Source organism: Rhineura floridana, chromosome 1 (assembly GCF_030035675.1).
Source record: "Rhineura floridana isolate rRhiFlo1 chromosome 1, rRhiFlo1.hap2, whole genome shotgun sequence".
NCBI classification, from domain to species: Eukaryota; Metazoa; Chordata; class Lepidosauria; order Squamata; family Rhineuridae; genus Rhineura; species Rhineura floridana.
In genome coordinates this window covers 213,498,566-213,525,485 of record NC_084480.1, presented here as the reverse complement: position 1 = coordinate 213,525,485, position 26,920 = coordinate 213,498,566, and the positions used below count along the sequence as shown (strand labels likewise).

At 43.6% G+C, this 26,920-nt stretch overlaps 1 protein-coding gene and 1 pseudogene across 8 annotated transcripts in view; both read right to left on the bottom strand.

Moving 5' to 3' along the window:
* PHACTR1 (phosphatase and actin regulator 1) overlaps positions 1-26,920 on the bottom strand; it is a 394,372-nt gene that overhangs the window by 18,741 nt on the left and 348,711 nt on the right. For all 8 annotated transcript variants that reach the window (XM_061592136.1, XM_061592151.1, XM_061592119.1 and 5 more), the window contains 2 exons: positions 23,117-23,172; positions 20,910-20,971 (listed from right to left, as the gene is read on the bottom strand). In XM_061592136.1, the coding sequence (XP_061448120.1) occupies positions 20,910-20,971; positions 23,117-23,172 (118 nt within the window). The remainder of the gene's footprint in view (positions 1-20,909; positions 20,972-23,116; positions 23,173-26,920) is intronic.
* LOC133375734 (5S ribosomal RNA) lies at positions 5,683-5,801 on the bottom strand (annotated as a pseudogene).

The window sequence follows — 26,920 nt, the reverse complement described above, 5'->3', positions numbered from 1 at the left end:
TTCTTCTCCCCTCTGAAGTCCCACTCCTCAGTCCTCTGAAGCAGATTTTGGAGACATGGCGGGAGCTACAGGGGGAGGGGGACTCCGCTCCACCAAAATAGGGTCCGTTCCATTGGCTTTTACTGATAATCATTTTAAAGGAGATAATAATAGAACAGGGTTCTCATTAAGCTTTTCCGGTTTTTCATTTTTCCTTTCTGAAGACACAGCTAGGCAATCCAATATGTTTATGTAATTTCCATGCCCCCATTCATTATTTTCTCTGGTTCTCTTAATTTCTCTCCCACCCATCCTTTTCCTCTGCTTCTTCCATTATTTAACTTTTTTCTTCCATCTCACATTTTGTTCTTTCCCATCCCTTCTCAGCATTTCCGCATCTTTCTAGACCCAGGGGTATCCTTCTTTTTTATATGTAATTCTACTCTTTTTCATCCTCTTCTCCCAAACTTTACCATTTCTTCACCTTTTTGGTACATTTATGCATCCTTCTTAAATCCAAACTCATCTTTCTCCCTTCATTCTCCTGTTTGCTCAGCTTTCCCCCCACCCCCATTTCTTGCCCCTTTCTCCATTTTAGCCCTTTCTATTCCCTTTTCCTCTTTTTATTCTCCCTTTCCTCCTTCTTCTCAACAGCCTTCCCTAGATTTCAGCCAGGGCTTCCCAGAGCACAGCTCCAGACTCCTGGCAATGTTAGGGGGCTTGGCTACTGAAGATGTGAAAGAGTATCTGAGTGTAACAATGGGCTCTACAGCTTTACACTAGTAATACAAAGGGTGGCTGTGATCCTACTCAGCATGCTTTTCTATGAACCCTGGGGAATCACCAACGGTAGCCACAGAGGGGTTGCCAATCTCTGGGTCCATGGGCACATTTGCAAACCAGAGAAACTGCTGTGGGCACCACAACCACAGCCAAGCACATACTGCAACTTAATCTATTGACTACAATAAAATCCTCGTTCCAGGACGGATTTCAGTGGCCATGTGTGTCACGTTGGCACACCCTGTGTTATAGGAAGGGTACTGAAGTAAGAAGCTATGATATCCAGATAAGTTTGAGTACTAGCACCTCTCAATTAAGGACTGCAAACCATGGAAGGATGTGGACAGACCAGAACGGCACAAGTCCAACAGATTCCCTTCACTTACTGATGTTCTTGGGGCCAGACCTGAGCACATCTCACTAGATGCTAAATACAATAAAACTAACTAACTAACTAGAATTATTGTACCCCCGTTGAAAGCCCATGCATTTTAGCTCCAAAAGCAAGAGCAACACATATGCAAAAATATTTGTACGTTTAAAAAAAAATCTGAATTTGCCCTGTGTTGTGTAGCCTCAGTGTATGAAAATGTAGTGTTCCCCATTGCACAGGGACAGCTAATTTTGAAAGGCAGACAGCACTGAACTATGAAGAGTACATTTTTATCTTTGCTGCTGCCACCATAGTAAGTCCACAATGATTGTTTATTGTGCATGCAAACCTAAACCAAATAAGCAACAAATCTCCTAAAACCTGACATTGAATATCAAAGATGGGGGAAATACACATCAAAGATGGGACTAAAAGCTGGAGCGCCCAAAGGTAAATTTGATGTTCCATCCTTTGCTCATGTTGTTTTCCCACCACAATATAAATTAAGGATGAAGTGCCAGTGTTATCACCAAGTTCAAAGCCTCTGACTGCCACAGATTCTGGATGCTATTTAAATGTAGCCTGCCTTTTAAAAACATAATTCCTATATAGTGCAGAAAGGACCTCCTGATTAGATGGTATCTGCAGGAGGCCTTTACCTATAGAGTGCAGTGATCAATTGGGTAAATAAGGGGTGAAGCAGTATCTCAAGAATGATTTTCTATCTTTCATAGTTGTTCCTTGTAATGAACAACTTTGTAGCCTACGATGGATTTTGTTGAAGTCTCTGACAATCATGGAAAAGCACTTCTTGAACCTGACTGATTTCCCACTAGTTAGTGAGCATAATCCACTGAGGATATTTGTTGCCAAAGCTTTATGGCATAAACAGGGAGTTGTGCAGGAGAACCTCCCTCAGCACAACTCTAATTCATTTTAACAGGATATATTCAGGAGATGCTCCCAGTGTTCTACATCAACTGTTTTAGTGATGTGAGTAGTTTGGGTGTATTCAGACAATCACTTGTTATAGTCTTGGCCATTTAAAAACCTTCTCACTTGGCAGATCTGACCAGGTGGAGAGCTAGTTATCAGAAGCAGTTCACCATGTGGTGAGCTGAACATTATGCTTCTGCAACACCACAGAAGTCCAGAAAAGGAAGGTGGTAGCAGTACTTAGCTTTCCATTCAGCTGGATCTCACTGGCAACTGGCTGATCACATGGTTGGATTAGATATCATGTGGTAAATCAGTGATGTGGAGCCTGTGGCCCTGCAGGTGTTATTGGACTAGAACTCTCTTCAACCCCAGGAAGAATGGACAATGGTCAGGGATGATGGAAGCTGTAGTCCAGCAACATCTAGAGAGCCACAGGTTCCCCATGCCAGTGGAAAGTAGTTATCTAAATCCACCTAGAGCTATCTACACGACTGTAGATGGCATGCATCAGTGATGATCAACCTTCTGATCAATTGTGCCATGCAAAGTATAAGATATCATGCACCATGCTACTGCGCACTGTGCAGGATATATACAGTTCACCCTCGCTGTGCCTTGGGATGCTGCTCACCTACATTTGCTTTGTTCTATGGCACCAGGGAGCAGGCAGTTATACAGTGTTGAAGAGGTCTGACTTTGCTGACACCAGGTCTCTTGGCTTTCATGGGCCATCTGGGTATACAAGTTCTCAATGTCTGTACCACAGGTTGGCTATCTATATATTCTTCCTATATCCTCACCAAGGCTGTGGTTTAAATTTTAAAAAGCAGCTGTTTGGGATTTTGACACTAAGGCAATTTACAAGCAAATATTTGACAAGGCCCAATTTCCTCAGCCTTCAACACAGGACAGACCAATGTGGTGCTAACCTGTGAAACTGCAGTCTAGGAATATAAAATAACATTCTGGCAAAGTACAGTGCCTTGCAAAAGTAACCAGACCCCTGACCAATGCTCTCATATTGGAAATGGAAATGGACTGCCTTCAAGTCGATCCTGACTTCTACCCTATGGATAGGGTTTTCATGGTAAGCAGTATTCAGAGGGGGTTTACCATTGCCTCCCTCTGAGGCTAGTCCTCCCCAGCTGGCTAGGGCCTGCTTAGCTTGCCACAGCTGCACAAGTCAGCCCCTTCCTTGTCTACAACTGCCAGCTGGGGGGCAACTGGGCTCCGTGGGACTATGCAGCTTCCCCACGGCTGCACAGGTGGCAGGGCAAGGAATCCCTGAGCCATTCACTGTGGGGGGGATATTTAGCTGGCCCTTGACACCCAGGAGACACGAGCAGGGATTTGAACTCACAAACTCTGGACTCCCAGCCAGGCTCTCCTCCCCACTGTGCTATACCAGCTTACTGAATTACAAATGGTACGTCGTAATTTCATTCTGTATGGTATTTTATTTTGAAACACTGAAACTCACAATCAATTATTGTAAGTAACATTGGCTTTATGTTGCAAAATGTTTGTAAGAAACATAAAAAACTGAAACATATTGTTTGCATAAGTATTCAACCCCCACACATTAATATTTGGTGGAGCCACCTTTCACTGTAATAACAGCTTTAAGTCTTTTGAGGTAGATATGTACCAGCTTTGCACAAAGTGTCAGAGGAATTTTGGCCCATTCTTCTGGGCAGATTCGCTCAAGGTTGTTCAGATTGGTTGGACATCGCTTGTGGACTGCAATTTTCAAAGAGTGCCACAGATTCTCAATGGGATTAAGTTCAGAACTTAGACTGGGCCACTGTAGGACATTCACCTTTTTGTTCTTGAGCATTCCAATGTTGCTTTTGCTTTGTGCTTCGGATCATTGTCTTGCTGAAAAGTGAATTTCCTCCGAAGCTTCAGTTTTTGAGTGGACTGAAACAGATTCTCTTGCAGTATTTCCCTGTATTTTGCTCCATCCATTCTTCCTTCAATTTTAACAAGATGCCCAGTCCCTGCTGATGAGAAGCATCCTCACAACATGATGCTGCCACCACCATACCTCATTGTAGGGATGGTGTATCTTGAAGCATGGGCAGTATTAGATTTGCACCACACATAGCTTTGAATTTTGGCCAAAAAGCTCTGTCTTGGTCTCATCTAATCACAAAATCTTTTCCCACATCACAGCTGGGGCACTCTCATGCTTTCTGGCAAGCGCCAGACGTGCTTTCAGATGGTTCTTTTTGAGTAACGGCTTCTTTCTTGCCACCTTCCCTTACAGGCCAGTGTTATGCAGAACTCTTGATATGGTTGACTGGTGCACCCTTATTCCGCTTCCAGCCACTGAACTCTGTCGCTCCTTCAAAGTGATTGTTGGCCTCTCTGTTGCTTCTCTCACAAGTCTCCTTCTTGTTGGAGCGCTGATTTTCAAGGGACAGCCTTTTCTTGGCAGTGCCTGGGTGGTGTGGTGCAGCTTCTACTTCCTGATTATTGATCTAACTGTGCTCACTGGGATATCCAAACACTTGGATATTATTTTGTACCCTTCTCCTAATCTGTGCATTATCTCTCACTTCTGTAGAGTCTGACCAATGATCCTTCAACAATGGAGTTTTTATCCTGACAATGTGATGGCAACTTTAATGGTTCACAGGCAGAGGCCAATGGTAAGGTCACTGTGTCCTTCATAGGGCAATTTCTTTCATCTGTGTACACTGGGAGCTTCCATAGCACAGGGGTTGAATACTTATGCAAGAAACATGTTTCAGTTTGTAATGTTTCTTACAAACGTTTCCCAACATAAACCCAAATGTCACCTTACAATAATTGATTTTGAGTTTCAGCGTTTCAAAATAAAATATACAGAACAAAATTACAATATACCATTTGTAATTCAGTAATATGAGAGCATTCATTGGTCAGGGATCTGATTACTTTTGCAAAGCACTGTATATGCAAGAAGCATGACATATTGTCTGCCATGCTGAGAGGTTCCTTGGTATTTCAACAGTCACTATGACAACAACTAAGGTGTTGATATATGTCCCACTGCATTATCACTTCCCTCTTTGTTGCATCAGCACACCTATTTATTGCAGGAATCAGTGTCCAGAGGCAGAGAATCCAATTTGTAGCAGCACAAAAACCTCCCACCTATTCAGGTGGTGAGGGCAGAGAGCAATGGAAATGTCTAGGAAGGAGACCAGAAATGACACAGAGAATTATGTCCCTCAGACTCTCTTCCTTTTTGATACAAAATGCAATTTATCCAAATTAACAACCACTTTGGTTCTCTTACCTAATGTTCTTATCCTCTGGCTAGTCACATCTCTCTCAGGATCCCATTATTTCTAACACACACTACTGATCTGAACCAACAGGAGGTCAACAAAGTAAATGAATGTCCTGCAAATAATTTGCTAGCATTGTTTTAGTTTATAAATAAAACAGAGATTTTTTTGGGGGGGAGAGATTGCTTTATGCAGCTAGGGTTGCTGTTGTTGTTATATGCCTTCAAGCCGATTATAACTTATGGCGACCCTATGTTTTATATATATATATATTCATAGGGTTTTCACGGTAAGAGGTATTCAGAGGTGGTCTACCATTGCATTCCTCTAAGCCTACAGCACCTGGTATTCCCAGGCGGTCTCCCATCCAAGTACTAACCAGGCCGGACCCTGCTTAGCTTCCAAGATCAGTCAAGATCAGACGTGTTCAGGGTAGTATGGCTGTAGGCGCAGTGAAGGTAAGGAAATGTAAACAGGCACATAAGGAGCTGCCTTATACCAAGGTAAACCACTGGTTCTTCTAGTTCAGCATTGTCTACACTCACTGGCAGCGGCTCTCCAGGACTTCAGCCAGGGTTCTCTCCCAACCCTACCTGAAGATGCTGGGGACTGAAGCTAGGACCTTCTGCATGCCAAGCAGGTGCTCTACCATTGAGCTACTAACAGCCCTTCCCCCCTGCTGAGAATGTGCATTTTAACTCTGAATTTCAGAGGCTAGAGTTTAACGTGCATGCTGTTATGAGCCTTCTCAAAACTTTGCTCATGATCGAGCCAACGTTAAGCACTCCCATGGCAATAATGGGAATTTCAAATGCTTAATCCTTAGCTGAATCATCAGGCCCTTTACCTGTTATTTGCTTTTCAGAAATAATGGCTATTGTGGATACATAATTGTAGTTATGGCACAGCTAATTCCCCCCCCCCCATTAGATCTGGGAAAAGCCACTTGGTAGAATTCAAACATTAGCCTCTCTGTTCTTTGCATCTTCCATAAAAAGTTGGTTCCGCTTGCTGTAATTGCTCAAATTATATGCTATTACTACCTGGATGTTTTTTACAGTTGTTATTTATTGATCTTAATGTTTCTTTTGGTACATTGTGGATTGCTTTGAGATTAAAAAATGTATAACTGAAAAGCAGTATAAAAGTTTTTAAAATAAATCACAGCTTGGAAAAGTTATTTTTTTGAACTACAACTCCCATCAGCCCAATCCAGTGGCCATGCTGGCTGGGGCTGATGGGAGTTGTAGTTTAAAAAAGTAACTTTTCCAAGCTCTGAAATAAATAGATAAAATGCAGCTTCACAATGGATGGCTAAACTGGTTAAGTTCCTTCCTGAGAACAATCAGTTCATTTCCATTCACCTTTAAATATTCTTTAAAGACCATGCTAGGTAGTAGACACTTCCCATTGAGAATGTTCATTTGCTTTCATTTCTGTATTTCTGGTTTCTATTAGATTTATCCTCTCCCTTATTTGCCACCTATTAGCAGCTATTCCATCTGGCTGCAGCTGAGGAAGACAGGAGAGCCTGTTTTATTGGCTAAGCTGAGACATCTGCTGCCATTTGGCTCCTCCCCTCTTAGAATGATTTCCATTCAAGCTGGTCATTATAAGAATTTTGCAACTATAAGAAATTGTGCCTGAATTTGCTCATTTTGTTCTTCCTTTTCCATCCCTGTTTCTTTTTGCGTTGTCTGTACACAACACCTGTAGGTAGAAACTGTGTTTAATCTAAGTAATCTGTAATTTACTTAGTAAACTACAGGCACTTTATAAATAGATAGCTAAGTAAATAAATACATAAATATTGAGACCACATGTGCTAAAAGGTACCTAGAAGCAACTGTTTAAAATACAGAGCCATGATTAGTTTTTATCAGCCATGTTGCATGCTGATTGGTCAGATATCACAGGGTGAGAGGCATGGCCTTTCCCTTTCCCCCTCTACTTGCAATCTTTTATCTTTTAAGGGAAGCCCTAGGATGGGGTTGAGGCACACACTAGAGATATTTTGAACTTTTTGCTTCCTTATGAATGATTGGGTGAAGAAGATACAGCTGAGAGACATGTCCCTTTGACTGATGGACAGTTTTGGCCTGCCTGCCTACTAGCATGCATGCCTAGAACTACAGACTGCTGATCCAGTAATACAACTATTCAAGGATTCCCGTTCCGTGCCCGGTACTTCCGGGCAAAGGGGTGAGTTTGTGGCCACAGCCGAAGCTCAGGCCGCCATTGGGTGTGCACGCGGCGCGCCGGCGCGCCATCGTGACACACAGGAAGGAGGCAGGGCGGCTGAAGGCCATTTAAGGCCACTCCACCAGCCTCCCGCCCTCCTTTGAATTTTGGTGGCGGCTGCTGCGCGGCGCGGGGAGCCTTCAGGCGCGGGCGAGGCGTGGGAGGCCTTCCGGCCGCGGCGGGGCCTTTTGGCCGCGGCGGGGCCTTTCGGCCACGGCGGGACCTTTGGTGCGCCGGCCTTGCGGGGGCAGCGGCAGCGGCGAGATGCAGGGGGCCTTCTGGCCCCGGTGAGGCACGGGAGGCATTCGGGCCACGGCGAGGCCTTTGATGGGCCGGCCTTGCGGCTGCGACGAGTCACATGAGGACTTCCGGCGGCGGCGAGGCGCGGGAGGACTTTCAGCCGCGGCGAGGTGGTGTAAGGAAGATTTATGGTTGCGTGCCTAAGCACACTTAGAGAATAAATAAGGCCCACTGAATGCGGTGAGAATTACTTCTAAGTAGCATACAAAGGATCAGCCTGCTTATGCTATTCTTCCCAGTTGCCATCAAGAGGTCTTTTTCAGCCCTTGCACTCGGTAAATAAGATCTAAACTAGTGCTTTGTTGTTTGATTGTTAATCATGCAATGAGTGCCAGCCAAGGACCTTTACCAGCTTCCTTTTAATTACTTGGTTGGCTTCTTGGTTTATCTTGAAAGCACCATCCTGTGCATCAGTGAGAATTGCAAGCATGGCAATGAGGTTAAGAAAGATTTTGGTCCCCAAACTACTTGATTAGTCCTGTTGATTCTCTGTGGCTGTTCATAAAAAGGCAGCTGATTCATTATCTCGATCTACCCATGGAACTATAAAGAGCAAGCTAGCATTTAATCCATGTTTTTCAAAGTATCCTAGCAGGAGGATATGTTAATATGCAGTGGAGATGGAAAATGCATCTGAAGTTTAAATGAGTCAGAACTGCAGATCCCTGGATAGTGGGAAATTCAGGTGGTTGATTTTTGTTTGAACATCAAAACCATTCAGTACAATTTAGTTGAGTGTTTTTGTTTAAAAAACAGCTGCTTATTTTTGTTGTCAATCATTTAATTCCTGTGGGATATATATAATTATTTTAATTCCTGATGTTCACTTCCCTGAGAACTGAAAATGCAACAGAAGGGTGGGATATCAGTGTTGGCTATAATGTATGTATGTGGAGGGAAGGAGGGAGTGCCATTTGGGCTTGTCTTTAGGCAGCAAAAGTTTTGGGCCCTCACTGCACAGAATGGTGAATCAATGTGATACAATGTGTGACAATACTGTTTAAAAAGGGATTCAGTTGAAGAACCAAACTGAGGTACCACAACAGTTTATGAAAATGAAAAGCTAGGTGATCTTATGATTATAAGTCAGCCTTCCCTAACCTGGTTTCCTCCAGAGCTTAGCAGCCATGGGCTAAGAACATAAGAAGAACCTGCTGGATCAGGCCAGTGGCCCATCTGGTCCAGCATCCTGTTCTCGCAGTGGCCAACCAGGTGCCTGGGGGAAGCCCGCAAGCAGGACCCGAGTGCAAGAACACTCTCCCCTCCTGAGGCTTCCGGCAACTGGTTTTCAGAAGCATACTGCCTCTGACTAGGCTGGCAGAGCACAGCCATCATGGCTAGTAGCCATTGATAGCCCTGTCCTAATCCTCTTTTAAATTTAATCCTCTTTTAAATTTCACCCTCCTGCTGCCTGTGGCCGCCACTTCTTTTGCAGAATAACCTAGAAAGATGCTCTGTCATAGCGTAGCGGCCATTTGGATTGGAGCAATGCAATGTAATTACAAAGAGCAGAGGCTTTTTGAGGAGGGTGGGGGGCAGCTGGAGACAGAAAGGAGACGGCAGGAGCCAGTAGGGACCCCAGTTAGTGCTGCAACCTCACCTCCAAAACTACCTCTACTCCAAAATGCAAAGGGAACTCATCCCCCCCCCAAATACGTTCTTCAAAACCCAGGTAAAAATATATGAACCTTTCCATCAGTTAAGTCCCATAAACCTCTGTCCTAAAACCCATTTAATCTGTGATATTCTGAGTAAAAACACATAGGATTCTGCTGTATGCGTGCAATCACATGCACCCTTCCAGGGGAAGAAGTAACGATACACTCGGGGATTTTCTCATAAGTAAGTATGCATAGAATTGGTCCAATTCATATTTTTCTGAGTAAATTATTTAAACATAATGGAATTAATCACGTGCAGGCTGCACATTTGCTTGCATCTTCTCTTTAGCTAGTTTACAAACTGGTCTGTAGATAAGGTGCCCACCTTTTTTACAGGCCTCTAGTCCTGTGCCTTTAAGAGGCATTTGATCTGCAGACATTAGAAGATGACATTGCTGACTTCCGGGAAGGGTGACTTCACTTGTGCCTGCTTTTGAGACGGGCTCCCGCCTCAAAAGAAGCTTATTCAGATATAAATCAGTCAGAACATTTTTTTTTTTGACTGATGAAATTTCTCCCGGGCAGGGAGAAACGTAGAGATCAACCTCAAAAGCCTGTTTTTGTTGGGAGGACTGGATTTCATTAATTTATGAGAAAAGGTCCAGCCAGCAATGCCGGACGGACTTCCGAACAAGCTCTATCTGATTAATGCGATACGTTTATCTTTTCTTCAAAGAGAAAACGGACTAACAGGCAAGCACCCTTCTTTCTATTATTTTTTTTACTTGGTTTAAATTGTTGCAGCAAAAAGAGATTTGTCAAATGAATCAGCTTTAAAGAACTTCTGGGTGAGCTATAACTCTTCTCTGTTATTCACGAAATTAACAGCTTATCTCTGTTTCTATTGCAAAAAGCTGTCCTGGAAGTGCATTCTAAAGATATAAACAGAAGAGGGATTTCTATTCCGAGGAACATTATATTGTCTGGGACTATTCTCTTTTTGGTCTATTTTATTTTGACGAATCTGCTTCTTCACGACGCCACTAACTGTTTTGATGCTGGGAACTAAATTTGTTTTGTATTCTTGAACATAGAGAGATAAGGCAGGCTGCTCTGTTTATACTGTGATGTCATCAAGCCTGGAATATTAATCCAATTGTTGCTGAAATAAGAAGTGGTTCTTCTTTATTTTTGTTTTGCTTTGTTTTCGTGGTTTTAAAAATGGCAATCAAGAGAGTGGCTGAGAATCTGGAAGTAATTATGTTTCAGAAAATAATGGATGAGATTGAGATAACGAAACAAACCCTGCGACAGGGCAGTAAGGAGCTGAAAATGGAACTGAGCAAAATGATGCAGGAGCTTAAAGAAATAGGGGATCCTGTGAGAGAGGAGAATGAGATCAGAGATGAGAAAAGAAAAAATAAAGGGAAGATACAAGCCCTGGAGATTGGAACAAATGTGGAATTGGAAAAAGATCTGGAGTTTATGGATATTAGAAATAAAATCTACTGTTTGGAATTTAACGTTATCTCTGAAGAAATTAATGAAGATATTAGAGATAAAGTTATCAATGGCTTGGATAATCTTCTGGACTGGAATGACGTGATGGAGCTTGATATAGAGAAAATCTATGGAATTAACTGCAGCCATGTGACAATAGAAAAACTCTCAAGAGATGAGCCAGTGCATTTTGTAAAAAAGAAGAACAGAGATATGACTTTACAACAATATTTCAGCAACTTATACAGAATTGATGGCAAGAAAATATTTGGGATAGAGGAAATTCCCATCAGACTCTTATTATATGACTATGGCTATGACAGCAAGATTATTATGGAATACTGATAATGGAAGATTGGACACTGAAATTACTGGACTTAACAGGACTATTGAAGATGGAAGATGGAATTAATAGGGATAATGGAATAATGGCTATTGAAATTATTGGACCTAACAGATTTTGATGAGATGGATTAATCGATATGTTTATTTGGACTATGGTTATGACAATAAGATTATTATTATTATTAACGAGATGGATTAATCGACATGTTTATTTGGAGAAAAATTGATAGATATATTTCTTAAAGAATTGAAACCTCTCTTTGACTTTTTGTGGAAAGAATAAAGTAATGTTTATGAGATTTGATGATTAATTAAGATAACTACTGGAGGAAAGTGATCTTATAATATAATTTAAGAGACAGGATTGTTATATATTGTAGACCTATAACTGATTTGATCTGCGACAAATGGGAAGTCAACGTTTTATTTTTTTGTTTAATCATTTTTGTTTTGTTTTGTTTTTTGTCTTTGAATGTTTTATGATTTTGTTTTGTATGTTTTATGAAAATTTGAATAAAAATTATTGTAAAAAAAGAAAAAAAAGAAGATGACATTGCTTAACTCCATGCCATCTAATAACTGCTGAATACGAACCTGCTATTAAAGGCACAACAACAAGCCAGAAGGATATGTGGGGCCAGGTCCCCTCAAAGGAGTGGGAAGCAGCCCCCAGCAGAGGCTGCTCGAGAAAAGTGTCCCTTCCCAGCTACGCTCGAGGGCTATGGACCTTGCTTGCAGACTGCCCAGTTATGGGGAGACTCATTTTATGATGTGGTTTTTCTTTATTATGCGGTTTTCCGGATCCTATGGACGCACTGGTCCAGGGGACAATTGATGAAGACATACAGTTGGGCAGGGTTATTGGCCCCTTCCCATCATCCCCTACCTCAAAGTCTACCTGATTCACCATCCGTCATACAAGTGGGGTCAGTCAGTGATGCCTTATGGGCAAGTGTGGCAGCTAATCTGCCTGCATTGCCGGCTGTTACGGTAGATTTTGAGCTGCTGAGTTTTGCCTGTTAAGTCAACTATGCAGCAGAGCATTACCTAGGGGCTGCTGTATTCTTGCATGGAGCACTTCAGCCCCTTCTTGGAAGGGACAGTCAGGAGATGAGAGGGCTCAGAAGCAGTGGGGCACTACTTTCATGATTTACAGTTCACGGGTAGGGCAGACTTTGGGTGCATGTTAGCACCTGATGGCACAGTTTATAGTGTAGCTATGAACTGGGGGGTTCCTTTGGCAGCTGGGGAAAGGCTGCCCTGGAAAGCTTGAACTGTTGCAGATCAAGATCCTGGAGTTTTCAGGGGCTAGGGAAGGTGTTTGCTTCCTGCCCTTCAGGTGTTGGGGGCCTTCTACGGTGGGGGTTATGGTGCCATAACAGGGATTTCACAGCCTTACCACAAGTTCAAAGTTTTTGGCTGCCTTATGCGCCAACCTGTGGTGTGCCCCCCTCCTTTCCTGCAGTGCATCAATGGAGTTTCAGTTAGAGGAAGGACCGACTCAGCTAGTCCCATACCGCATACTGGGAGGTGGGGGAAGGGAGTCAGAGATGGCCATATGCCTATCTGCTGCCCCAGCATGCTCACCAGCTATCAGAGGGCAGGAGGGGATTCCTGGGAGTTAGGGGCTGGCAAGGGCTATGCAAAGTGTGGCCTATTCCTATGAATCACGTGCTGGAATTCATTACAGATGGTAGGAGTGTAGCTTGTCTGTCAGTGTGTCGCAAGGTAGGCTGGCAGGGGGCCTTTAGGACCATTCAGATGTCTTGGGATATGTCATGTGCTGGCCAGCTGGCCCATGCACACCCCCATACCCCTTATCCTCATCATCCGTGTTCACCTGACCCGCCAGGGATTGTAGATCAGGGAGGTGCCATGTGACCATCATGTTTCAAAGCTCAGCAGTTGCATGTAGCGGCCCTCACACTTAATTTGGAGCCTTCCGGATGGGGGGCAAGGGTGTTTGGAGGCCAGGTCACACTTCCAGGCAGACCAGGGGTACAAGAGTCACTCCACATTATTTTACCCTCCCCTGGACTGGACACTTCCCCATGACGGCGTTATAGTGTTTTTGGCCTGAAGCTACAGGCCTGGTTGCCTGATATTCAGGGGGAGGGATCTTCCCTTATAAAGTTTCAGTCTAGTGTCGCAGTGCCCGGGAGCAGACCCATGGGGGTTTGAGGGACATGCTCCTCCGGAATGGGGGTTGCCTACCCGGCAGTGGAATTGCCTACCTGGGACGGTCTATTTGGTTTTGACATATGCAGGTGCACGCCATCAGGAGGTGGAAGTAGGGGGTGCATGGAATACATTCACCCTGGGGGTGAGTCTGAAGGTCCGGGACCCAACTGTTCACGATTGTTTCTGTTTTGGCAGGTTGCTGGATGGGGATGGAGCAGACGCGCAGCCTACTCTGCAGCCATGGCATGATCTCATAGGCTGGCCTTGGGGCCGCAAACGCACATTGGTTCACAGCTGGGCCTCTGATGGTGGGCCACAGTTTGGTGGATGGGTCGACAGAGTATGCGCTGGAATGGTCTCCTACCCATGTTGTTCCAGCAGGTTCAGGGAGGAAGGTTCTGCAGGTGGTGGTCATTCCCCTGGGTGGGAATTACCTTGGTTACTGAAGGGCAAGACATGTGAGGACATGCAGTTGAGGCCACAATAGCCTCTGTTCGTCTGCTGTGGTCAGACAGGAAGGGCAAGGCCCTCAGTGGCAGGCATGTGAGGACATGCAGCTGAGGCCTCGGTAGCCTTGGGTCATCTGCTGTGGTCAGACATGGAGGGCAAGGCCCTCAGTAGCAGGCATGCGTGGACATGCAGTTCGTGGGGCAACGATGGCATCTTCTTGATGGACCTGCAGAGGGGTCTGCACGAGATTCTTATCGGGTGTGGGGTAAAGGGAGACTAAGCAGAGGCTTGTCCCCCTTTTGTGGCAAAGAAGTGCGGGAAAAGGTTTAAAGGGAAAGGGCAGCTAGGTGACACCTTTAGGCACCTTTGGGGGCGATTGGCGGTCCGGGGGCCTGCAGCTCAGGGCTATACGGCCCGGGGGGCAGAACACGGGCCGCCTTTGGGGCCAACGTGCCTCATACGCTCGGAGTTTTACGGCTCCGGGGGGCGGTGATGCGGGTTGGACCCCCTACACATCTTCAGGGTGTGGCCTGAGCTGGGGTCTGGCACAGGGCAGCCCCGGGCTCAGGCAAGGTTTAGTCGCCCTATGGCTGCAAGCAGGCTTTGCTTGGATCATCAGAATGCTCCCGCACTTGATTTCCCCTCTGCAGGTTCATTATTCTAATTGATTCCGTTTAATAAAGTGGCCCATGATTTAACCCAATGAATGGTGTTTGTGTTTTATTTCAGCAATAGGCCACAATCCCGTTCCGTGCCCGGTACTTCCGGGCAAAGGGGCGAGATTGTGGCCACAGCCGAAGCTCAGGCCGCCATCGGGTGTGCACGCGGCACGCTGGCGCGCCATCGTGACACACAGGAAGGAGGCGGGGCGGCTGAAGGCCATTTAAGGCCACTCCACCAGCCTCCCACCCTCCTTTGAATTTTGGCGGCGCCCACCCGACCCTCCCTCTGCTGCAGTGTGATTCATTTGGTCGCTACGGGGCCAACTAGGAATTTTTGGCCTGCCTGCCTTGCTTTGCTGGCAGGTTTCTTTTGCCTACTCCACACTGTGGTTGGGGGGACGGGTCAAGGGTTAGCACGGGTGCCTTTGGGGTTAATAGGCTGATTGGTCTGTTTCTAGCTTTAATATGTCAATGGTCACTTGGCAAAGAAGTGCGGGAAAAGGTTTAAAGGGAAAGGGCAGCTAGGTGACACCTTTAGGCACCTTTGGGGGCGATTGGCGGTCCGGGGGCCTGTAGCTCAGGGCTATACGGCCCGGGGGGCAGAACACGGGCTGCCTTTGGGGCCAACGTGCCTCATCCGCTCGGAGTTTCACGGCTCCGGGGGGCGGTGATGCGGGTTGGACCCCCTACACATCTTCAGGGTGTGGCCTGAGCTGGGGTCTGGCACAGGGCAGCCCCGGGCTCAGGCAAGGTTTGGTCGCCCTATGGCTGCAAGCAGGCTTTGCCTGGATCATCAGAATGCTCCCGCACTTGATTTCCCCTCTGCAGGTTCATTATTCTAATTGATTCCGTTTAATAAAGTGGCCCATGATTTAACCCAATGAATGGTGTTTGTGTTTTATTTTGGCAATAGGCCACAATAAGTAGCATGCCCAGAGTTAAAGTTAAGCTAGAGATGCATTTTTAACTTACTTTTGCCTTCTCCCCAAATCCAAGTTTTGTCCCTTGGGCGGAGCTGGGTGGCCTTGTAGCCCCTGCAGACAGTCAGTCAGAAACCTGAATTCTGGGTCATGACATGAATAGATTGCGCAGAAACACCTCTGTCCTATAGTCAGGCTATTTGTCATTCTGATTTATCTTATTAGTTTATTCACTCCACTCAAGTCTGAAGTAGTTTGTGATGACAGCAGCATTGAACCGGTCAATCAATCTAGCCAAAGTAAAATAGTTTTAAGCCCTGTTGATATCCACAAGAGTTGTGCATCTTTTATTCTTTGCAATTGGGAGATCACTGGGACAAAAGTGATTAATTCTGGGTAGATTGTACCTCCAATTAGCAATTTGACTTCAAAAGAGGAAACTTCACAAAAATGAGGGGATTGGTAAAAAGAAAGCTGAAAAAAAAAGTCCAGAGGGTCACATCACTCGAAAATGCTTGGAAGTTGTTTAAAAACACTATATTAGAAGCTCAACTGGAGTGCATACCGCAGATCAGAAAAGGTACCGCCAGGGCCAAGAAGATGCCAGCATGGTTAACGAGCAAAGTCAAGGAAGCTCTTAGAGGCAAAAAGTCTTCCTTCAGAAAATGGAAGTCTTGTCCGCATGAAGAAAATAAAAAAGAACACAAACTCTGGTAAAATAAATGCAAGAAGACAATAAGGGATGCTAAAAAAGAATTTGAGGAGCACATTGCTAAGAACATAAAAACCAACAACAAAAAAATCGATAAATACATTCAAAGCAGGAGACCATCTAGGGAGACAATTGGACCCTTGGATGATAAGGGAGTCAAAGGTGTACTAAAGAACGATAAGGAGATTGCAGAGAAGCTAAATGAATTCTTTGCATCTGTCTTCACAGTGGAAGATATAGGGCAGATCCCTGAAACTGAACTAACATTTGCAGGAAGGGATTCTGAGGAACTGAGACAAATAGTGGTAACGAGAGAGGAAGTTCTAGGCTTAATGGACAATATAAAAACTGACAAATCACCAGGCCCGGATGGCATCCACCCGAGAGTTCTCAAAGAACTCAAATGTGAAATTGCTGATCTGCTAACTAAAATATGTAACTTGTCCCTCGGGTCCTCCTCCGTGCCTGAGGACTGGAAAGTGGCAAATGTAACGCCAATCTTCAAAAAGGGATCCAGAGGGGATCCCGGAAATTACAGGCCAGTTAGCTTAACTTCTGTCCCTGGAAAACTGGTAGAAAGTATGATTAAAGCTAGATTAACTAAGCACATAGAAGAACAAGCCTTGCTGAAGCAGAGCCAGCATGGCTTCTGCAAGGGAAAGTCCTGTCTCAGTAACCTATTAGAATTCTTTGAGAGTGTCAACAAGCATATAGATAGAGGTGATCCAGTGGACATAGTGTACTTAGACTTTCAAAAAGCGTTTGACAAGGTACCTCACCAAAGACTTCTGAGGAAGCTTAGCAGTCATGGAATAAGAGGAGAGGTCCTCTTGTGGAGAAGGAATTGGTTAAGAAGCAGAAAGCAGAGAGTAGGAATAAACGGACAGTTCTCCCAATGGAGGGCTGTAGAAAGTGGAGTCCCTCAAGGATTGGTATTGGGACCTGTACTTTTCAACTTGTTCATTAATGACCTAGAATTAGGAGTGAGCAGTGAAGTGGCCAAGTTTGCTGACGACACTAAATTGTTCAGGGTTGTTAAAACAAAAAGGGATTGCGAAGAGCTCCAAAAAGACATCTCCAAACTGAGTGAATGGGCGGAAAAATGGCAAATGCAATTCAATATAAACAAGTGTAAAATTATGCATATTGGAGTGAAAAAATTTAATTTCACATATACGCTCATGGGGTCTGAACTGGCAGTGACCGACCAGGAGAGAGACCTCGGGGTTGTAGTGGACAGCACGATGAAAATGTCGACCCAGTGTGCGGCAGCTGTGAAAAAGGCAAATTCCATGCTAGCGATAATTAGGAAAGGTATTGAAAATAAAACAGCCGATATCATAATGCCGTGGTATAAATCTATGGTGCGGCCGCATCTGGAATACTGTGTACAGTTCTGGTCGCCTCATCTCAAAAAGGATATTCTAGAGTTGGAAAAGGTTCAGAAGAGGGCAACCAGAATGATCAAGGGGATGGAGCGACTCCCTTACGAGGAAAGGTTGCAGCATTTGGGGCTTTTTAGTTTAGAGAAAAGGCGGGTCAGAGGAGACATGATAGAAGTGTATAAAATTATGCATGGCATTGAGAAAGTGGATAGAGAAAAGTTCTTCTCCCTCTCTCATAATACTAGAACTCGTGGACATTCAAAAAAGCTGAATGTTGGAAGATTCAGGACAGACAAAAGGAAGTACTTCTTTACTCAGCGCATAGTTAAACTATGGAATTTGCTCCCACAAGATGCAGTAATGGCCACCAGCTTGGATGGCTTTAAAAGAAGATTAGACAAATTCATGGAGGACAGGGCTATCAATGGCTACTAGCCGTGATGGCTGTGCTCTGCCACCCTAGTCAGAGGCAGCATGCTTCTGAAAACCAGTTGCCGGAAGCCTCAGGAGGGGAGAGTGTTCTTGCACTCGGGTCCTGCTTGCGGGCTTCCCCCAGGCACCTGGTTGGCCACTGTGAGAACAGGATGCTGGACTAGATGGGCCACTGGCCTGATCCAGCAGGCTCTTCTTATGTTCTTATGTTCTTAAGAACTCTGGGTGTTTGTAACTGAAATTACAAGTTGCAACGAAATCTATCAGCTTATATGCACAAAACGGGAATCATTTGTGAGGGCCAGTTTTCATGAATTCAGCTGAATATATGTTGAAGTTGGTGTAATTTTTATGCATCAGAAAGTTTTCTGATTCTCTTTTATTAACAGTACATAAATGTTCTCTCAAAAATAATGTGCTATTCTCCAGTGATTTATTTCCATCTAGCTTGAATATCACAAATAATCGGGCTTCCATTCTTAAAAGTCTGTTCCTCAGTTTAATGTATTATGAGTGGCATTAGGGAGATGTTGCATTCAATGAGAACAGAATTAGGCTAATGTTGAATGCTTTTGAAAAGCAACATCCTTCACTTTCACACAGCATTTCCTGCTATACAGTCTAATATTTCCTTTTGAGTGGTTTTACTAACAAAGGAAAAAATAAGCACTTTTCCTGCTGGAATAGTACTCTATTGTTACTTCCTCTTATTGCTTATCTGATCTTGAGAAGAGATATTTAGCATATGCAGCATCATCCAAAGATAAATAAATGTGTCTTAGGGGGATCTCTTACACAGACTATAAAACTGTAATTGCTATATGTGGAGATCTTATCCCAGTCTGCATAAGTTTTGGAACTGCTTTTTAAGATTTTAAAAAAATATTTTTTAAATAAATTTTGTTTTTGAGATGTTGTAAGATGTTTGCAGTGTTTTGTCCTTTGTTTACTGCTCTGGGCTCCTTCTGGGAGGAAGGGTGGGATAGAAGTTTAATAAATAATAATAGTAAATAATATATGGAATGGAGAAGTGTAAATGAGTATCTGCCCATACAGTCATGAATACAGGATAAAGTATAATGCGTGCACATGGGTGACCAAACCCTGCAATTTTCCATCTCAAAATGATGAAGGATCACAATCAGGAAGGATCACAATCAGGAAGGATCACAATCAGAAACAGACCAGCTCTCATGTCCCACTTAAAATCATCAACTTTAAGCTTAGGGCTGCAATCCGATGTGCCCTTATATGGGAGTAAGCCCCACTGAACTAAGTGGAACTTATATCTGAGTAAACATTATAGGATTGAGCTGCAAGTCCTACCGATTTGTATTTCTGACACATCAATCACATACTTATCTGATTAATTATCAAAAATTGGTGTATTTTCAGTGTTCCCTTTCTTTCTCTCATCCCTCCTACCTACATGAGCATCAGCTTGTCTTCACTACAGAAACGAACAGTGCCAGTAGTTTCCCCAGTAAATAAATGGTGTAGTGGGGAACTTCAAAGAGCTGACTGGCAGGTTATCTGTCTGCAACCTTAGGTGCTGCAATAAATCTTGCTTCTGGTTCCCATGATGAGTATGAGTCTCTGGTCTGGAAAAATGTCTTGTAACGGCTATCTCTGCCCTGAACTGCTTTCCTGAGAAATGCCTGGAAGCTTTTTGAGATGGTAGCCTTCAGATACTACAAAATATTTCTGGCCATTCCTCTACTTGCATATTTAAAACATGAGTTGTCAAATAGATCACTCAGAGGTGGCCCGCAGTACAACTTACAACCCACCATGCACAACCTGCAACCCACCATGCAGAGTATATCTAACTAGCCATACACTAGATGCGTTTGAATGGCATGCTATGCTATGGCATATCCTGGCTTAGTGTAAACATGCAGGCTCTCAGGGAGGAGATGGATATTATTATTAACAACAACAACAACAACAAACATTTATTTCCCGCCTTTCCTTCAAGGAGCTTAAGGTGGTGTACATGTTTCTCCCCCTCTCCATTTCATTCTCACTACAATCCTGTGAGGTAGGTAGGCTGAGAGGCAGTGACTGGTCCTGGTCATGCACTGAAGTTCATGGCTGAGTGCCGATATGAACCCTGGTCTTCCAGGTCCTAGTAAAAGACTCTAACCACTACACCACACTGGCTCTACACTACACCTTACTTCTTTCTGGTACTTTTGGCTCAGTGCACGACAGCAGCTAAGCTAAGGTATGGCATTGCCTGTCATCTGAACCCAGGCTTGTGTTCAAGCTGTTTTCTGGTTAACCACGAGCTGTAGCCAAGCTTAACCACAATCCTGAGTTCAGACAACATGCAAAACCAAACCTCAGCTTAACTGCCCTGCTATGCTGAGCTAAAAGGATTGGAGACGAACAAAGCAGGTGTGAACTCCACTCTGGGAGCCAACATATTCATGAAGTCTTGATAAGCCATAGTTGGACTTACCACAATGTACCAGGCCAACATGACCTGCCAAGTACTTGACATTTTTGCAGCCCCAAGCTGTTTATTGAGCCCCCAACAAGCTGCTTTAAGCTTGGTGAGTCACGTTGCATGGAGAGCTATTCTATGAATGTGTCACTATGTCTAGGAATATCCCACTTCAACTTTTAAAAGAGGTATTGACAGAAAACGATCCAAAGATTCTTTCTAAGGAATCAAGTGTAGTTTTTTTGTTGTTTTTACAAACCGTGCTATATAGAAACAACAACAAAAAAGGTCACAGATGAAAAAGGGCAAGGAACTAAACATTCAGTTAAATGCTTTAAGGGTCCTCCAAGAGTAGAAGAAAGTAGCAGAAGTGTCTCACCTTACGTGTTAATCTTCTTTTTATCTCCCGTTTTTCTTCCTGCTCCTCTTGCTCATTTCGCGCTGGAAAAGATTTACAAAGCGCTAGACTGGTTGTACATGTGGAATAAAAAAGCTGGCAAGCATTGGAATGGGGTTATTAATGTTTGGATTTCCCTTCCGAGGGACACTAGGGAACCATGAACTTTATGCTACCTCTTTGCCAGCGTCTTTCTTCGTACACCTTGCAAAACATCCAAATTCTTTTTGCTCTGGCGAAGTGTCAGCATGAACTCTACTCCTTTAACATGGCTCAGTTTGAACCAGCTATTAGGCAGGGAGCCAAGGGACTTCCTCAGCCATTATCTCCATCCCTCAGGGCCTATCAGCTGGGGGGGAAGGGAGGAACGATGCCACCGCTAGCCTCAGTGGAGCGCAGTAATAAGGCAAATAGATCAGGGTACAGTCTGATGTAAAATTTTTGCTTTTATGGAATAGTTTCTGGAATGAGTCCCAGAAACCTTGTATACAGAAGAAAATAGTTTGTGGCAATGGGCCATCCATGCAACTTGGTTGTATTGGATCCCATGATCCAGTCTCAGCTCACAGCACCACTGAATGATGCCTACTGGACCCATCATTACATTCTTTCAAATATATGCAGTTATAAATATCATTCAGGGAGTCATCCCATGGTTGCAAACAGTTACGGCTCAAGTGGCCAGTGAAAAAACATCAACAGGACTATTTTACTTTTAAAAAAACTACCATACCCACAGCAGGGAAAATGGACAAAGGCAGGACTCCACAAGGAGCTGCACCCAACCACAGCTACCTGGATACACATCTTTGCAAACATGAGTCTCTTTTTTTTTTAGTGCCTTACAAGGCCCTTGCAAGTTCATCAGATTAAATGTTTGTTCAGATGATGATGATGATTTTAAACAGTCAGTTTGAAAACAAACTTGACACATTGCTGTGAGGAGGTGGCTTTGTAACTGTCAAAAGGGCCAGCCAACCAGCACTGTGCGCTTCCTTCCTATGCAAAAATGGAAGAGGGGCTTTTCACCAGGTGTGATGCCTATATGTAGTTGGATATCTGACCAAAATGAGGTGAGTGTGATTCCAAAGCAGGAACACCACTCAAATTATCTATGTCTCTGGACACACCCAGAGTTTCTAAAATGATAATTTACTGACTGGAACTCTGATGCTAAATACATCATAAGCTTATACATAAGCTCTTGTTATTTCACTGGGATTTATTTTTAAAGAAATGTCCTTAGGTTTCTATCCTGCAGCAACAGAGTTTTAACTGAGCTTTAATTTTCTCTGATTTCTTATTAATTTATTCACAGCTAAACAACTTTATTCATTTTCAAATATAATTGAATGTAGTATGTTCTTATTAGGCACAGACATTATATTATTTACTGTTTTCATGTAGCATACTGCTTGGAGATTTTTAAAACAGTAAGTGGTCTATATATGTTTTAAATAAATGAATAAACAGAGTTATACAGCAAATGCCTCATTGTGATATGTCAGGTTTCTATGTGATACACAGGTTTGTATGATATATGTGTGTGTGTGTGTTTCAAAATCTAATCTACTTCAGGTATACAGAATTGCTAGGAAGCTATTGGCTTGTTTGGAAAGCTGTAATCTGACCCAAAATCATATAATTATATTGGTATACAAGTAGCTTTACTGCAAAATTAAGGCTACAGTCCTGTACACAATGACCTAGGAATAAGCTCCATTGCATTTATGGATGTTAATTCGAGTACACATCTACAGGATTGCATAGTAAGGATGCAATTCTGTGCATGCTTTCCCTGAAATAAATCCCACTGAAGTTAGTGAGACTTACTTCTGAGTAAACATGCACAGAATTGAACTGTAACAACAACAAGAGCAAATGATGGTCTAACTTGGATTTTCATGGCTGACTATTTGTGACTCAAATATGTTCTCACCTAAGCACCAAACTAAAAATTTTGATAGTTGTTAGATATACACACTGTAAATATGGCTTCACAGGAAATCTATTTTGAAGGAGGACAGCAATGAAAGGGCAATGAAAATCTGCTTGGCTCCAGCAGAGAGAGAGGTGGAGCTAAATGGGGTCCCTTGTCCAGGCCTCCTTAGATTTGCTACACTGTGAGACTCTTCCCGATCTCCCCATACTCTCTCACAGTCCTTGGGTTCAAGCTTGTAGTTACTCACGTTTGAGAATGTTCCTCTGCTCCAATTCTTCAGCGGTTGGCCTCTGGCTCAGTCGTCTGTGGAAAAAGCCCAGGGTCAATTTTTGGACCATATCATGTCCTCCAACATTCAGTGTGCTCAGGAGCTACCTTTTGCCCCATAATGCAGAAACTGAGAAGATGACATTGGTCTTGCCTAGATGACATGCATAACATACACTAGTAAGCTTCACTCTTATTGCCAACTGAGGGGAAACATATTAGGCATGCCTCTTCTGTCTTCCCCTCAGGCTAATTGGCTGAGAGATAAGATGATGCAGGCACCTTGACTTGTCATTTCCTCCCTTCCATGCATGCCTTCCAATCCTCATAAGCATGACAAACTCAGCTCTGGATTCTTCCTTTCCTATACTTATATGGCCTCCAAACTGTACCCTACTTATCCAAAGAGGCAGTGAAAACAAAGGCATCCAACAGTTGAGAAAATCAACAACTAGGCATGGTTAGTCTGCTCAGAACAATAATGGCTCTTCTTTGCCTCTTCAGTCCTCACTTTCCATCTGAAAACCTTTGTTTGATTTCATAATGAGAAATTAACAGTCATATGCACTTTCTCCTGTCCATGTATCTTTTGTCTATGACAAATAAAGCAAGGATGTGGTATAAAGGGTAACTGGAAAGCAAGTACATCCTGGGACATAAAAGCTGCGAATTAGGTGGGGAAAAGTGATGTTAGGGGAAAAGTGATGTTTGGATAACAAAGATAGCTGTGAACACTGTTGGTCTCAACCTGTAACTGCTACATTTAAAGAGAGTTTTTGTCTCTGGTTTCAAGTAACTCATTCTCCAACAGGCCACACATGATTATTAGGGCTGTGCTGAAAGCTGTCCTCATAGGTCTCAAATGTTTTCTTCCCCTGAGAAATAGGCTTAAATTTTTCTGCCTCATTCTCAGGGTACTTCAGAATTTTTCAGGAGGTGCAGGGTTTTGAGCTTACCTTATTGTTACATAGTGGCTGAGGGTAGTGTGTATGTGTGTTTCTTTCCAGTCTTTACTCTAGCACTCTGCAGCCTCCCCAGATGCCCTCGCTTCCTGATCTGAAAAAAGCCCCATGGGAGAAGTTACCTCATGATGTCTTCCCCTGCGCTTTAACTAGAGGATGAACACCCAGGAAGGCTGCATAGTGTAGGCTACAGGTGAGATAATTTGTAGAACGAAAAAGGGATACTTATAAGCACCTCTCATCCATCTCAAATGTGAAGTAAGCATAATAAAAACCCTGTACCCCACCCATGAGAATTTACAGAAATTTTCTCTCCCCTTTGATAATTTTATATGGAATTTCTTTTCTCATTCATTGATGGAGAATGGACAGGGGAGAAAAAAACACAGGAGAATTTTTCAGCACAACACTAATGATTATTCAGAAATGTTCAGAAAGTAATGACAAAGTTTACTCTCCAAAGGCACAAATCAGCAGGAAAAATATGAAAAGATGAGCAACTGGAAAAGTGCTAAAAAGGCCAGGATCATGCCATGTGTGTTCAGAATGAACCTATACTTTGAAAGCAGAGAGCTCTGTTTAAGTACCGCTAATCATGATCATTCTTACAGTGCAACCAGTGTTACAAAGAGGATGTTTCAGAGAGTTCGCCTTAGGACTGTAAAACAATTAGACATGCAGCTTTATCTAACTGTGCCTGGGAATAAAAATATAAAGCTGCACAGTTTAGCACAGCAGAGCAATGGATAAGCTCTTTTGTGGCATTGCAACATGTAGCCTGTTACGTAAAAGGCTTTTCAGGAGCCTCATTAGAATAACTTGTAAAAAGTAGGAATGTAGATTACACATCCTGGCTGCAGAGTAACCATTTTCACAGAAATGTTAAAAGACTTTTGAACCTTGCAGGAAAACAAAATAGGTAAAATCTGGCAAGCCTCAACTGCATAACACTATCCATTTCCAATCACAAGGAAACAAAGTTCTAGCAAATTCATCCTTAGGTTTTTCAGCACAGCAGAAGCAGAAAACACATCACTTCAGAGTATCCCCCCCCCCAAAAAAGGAGTTGGAATAAACATGGGAAGTCTTTTGCCTATATTTGAAACTCTGGTCAACCACTGATGCCTGCCAGGGCACCCTTTAATATCCTACCATGCTCTAATGAGTACCAAGTGACTGCATTGGTGGAGCTGCCTTTTTAATTTTCCGCAAATAAGGATAGCCATGCATTTGTCAAACTCCCTTTAAAATCCATACAAGTTGGCCTCCATTACTACATCTTGTGGTAGTTTAACTTATTGTAATGTGCTGCTTGAATTATTTGAGGCAAGGGAAGGAGGGTGCCTTAATAAAATCCATAAGGCTCACCCCTGAAACCTCCTAACTTTAGCCAAATCATTTCCCCCAGTGGTCTTCCAAAAGGGGGCCATCACAAAAGGTAAGGTGATCACGCCCCCTGTAATTGAAGCACTTAATACAGGTAGATCAGGACAGATATTCAGAGTAAAGAAAGCAATACAGAGGTGGAGACTGCACTACCTTCCTCAACCAGACCCCCAGCCAAAGACAGAGATCCTGGCAGGGGGTTATGGGGACTCTGAACAGAGACACAAAAGGTAGTGGAGGCCCTCACTATAATTTGACCACAGTCGCATCTCCCAAGTACACTCTTACTTGCAAAGAAAATATTTTCAAAATTTCATAGAAAATTTGGGCTTCTCAGCATGCACTGAATTAGGCTTCTCCCATTAAAAAAAACTAAGCATCCTATTACAAACTATAATCACCTAAACAAGAATGCATCCTTTTCACTGTAGATTAATTCATTTTGGCATTAAGTTTCACCCCTTGGTTCTTTATTCACAATCAAAAATATAAATCTGAACTGCTACTCTGCACAAAATGAAACCGTTAAAAAAAACCCAACCCCTTTATAACCCCCAACCCTTTTATAAGCCCCTTAAGGAGGTACCTGATCTGTATCAAGCAGTCTTGAGCTACACAAATGTGGACTTGCTTAATTCACTAGGCCTAGAAAATAAAGATGTTTGCCTAGGACAAAGGTAATGTTCCCCTAGGCTTGGGAAACATTGCTCGGCACCCTGGATTCTCCAGTATGGGGTTCTGCAGGGGTCAATTTTGTCCCCCATGTGTTCGACATCTACATGAAACTGTTGGGTGCGGTCATCTGGAGTTTTGGAGTGCGTTGCCATCAGTATGCCAATGACACACAGCTCTACTTCTCCTTTTCATCTTCTTCAGGTGAGGTTGACAATGTGCTGAACCGGTGCCTGGCTGCAACAATGGACTGGATGAGGGCTAATAAAATGAGGCTCAATCCAGACAAGACTGAGATGCTATTAGTGGGTGGTTCTTCTGACCGGATGGATGGTGGATGTCCAACCTGTCCTGGATAGGGTTGCACTCTCCCTGAAGGAGCAGGTTCATAGCTTGGGGGTTGTCCTAGAACCATCTCTGTCACTTGAGGCTCAGGTAATCTCGGTGGCACAGAGTGCCTTCTACCAACTTCAGCTGGTGGCCCAACTATGCCCCTATCTGGACAGTGATAACCTGGCTTCAGGTTACCCACCCACCCATACACTACGCTCAACATCAAAGGCCCTCCTCTGGGTGCCTACTCCAAGGGAAGCTGGGAGGCTGGCAACAAGGGAGAGGGCTTTCTCAGTGGTAGCCCCCAAATAATGGAATGATCTCCTTGATGAGGTGCACGTGGTGCCAACACTGTTATCTTTTTGGCGCCAGGTCAAGACTTTCCTCTTCTCCCAGGCATTTCAGCGTGTGTTTTTAAATTGCTTTTTAAA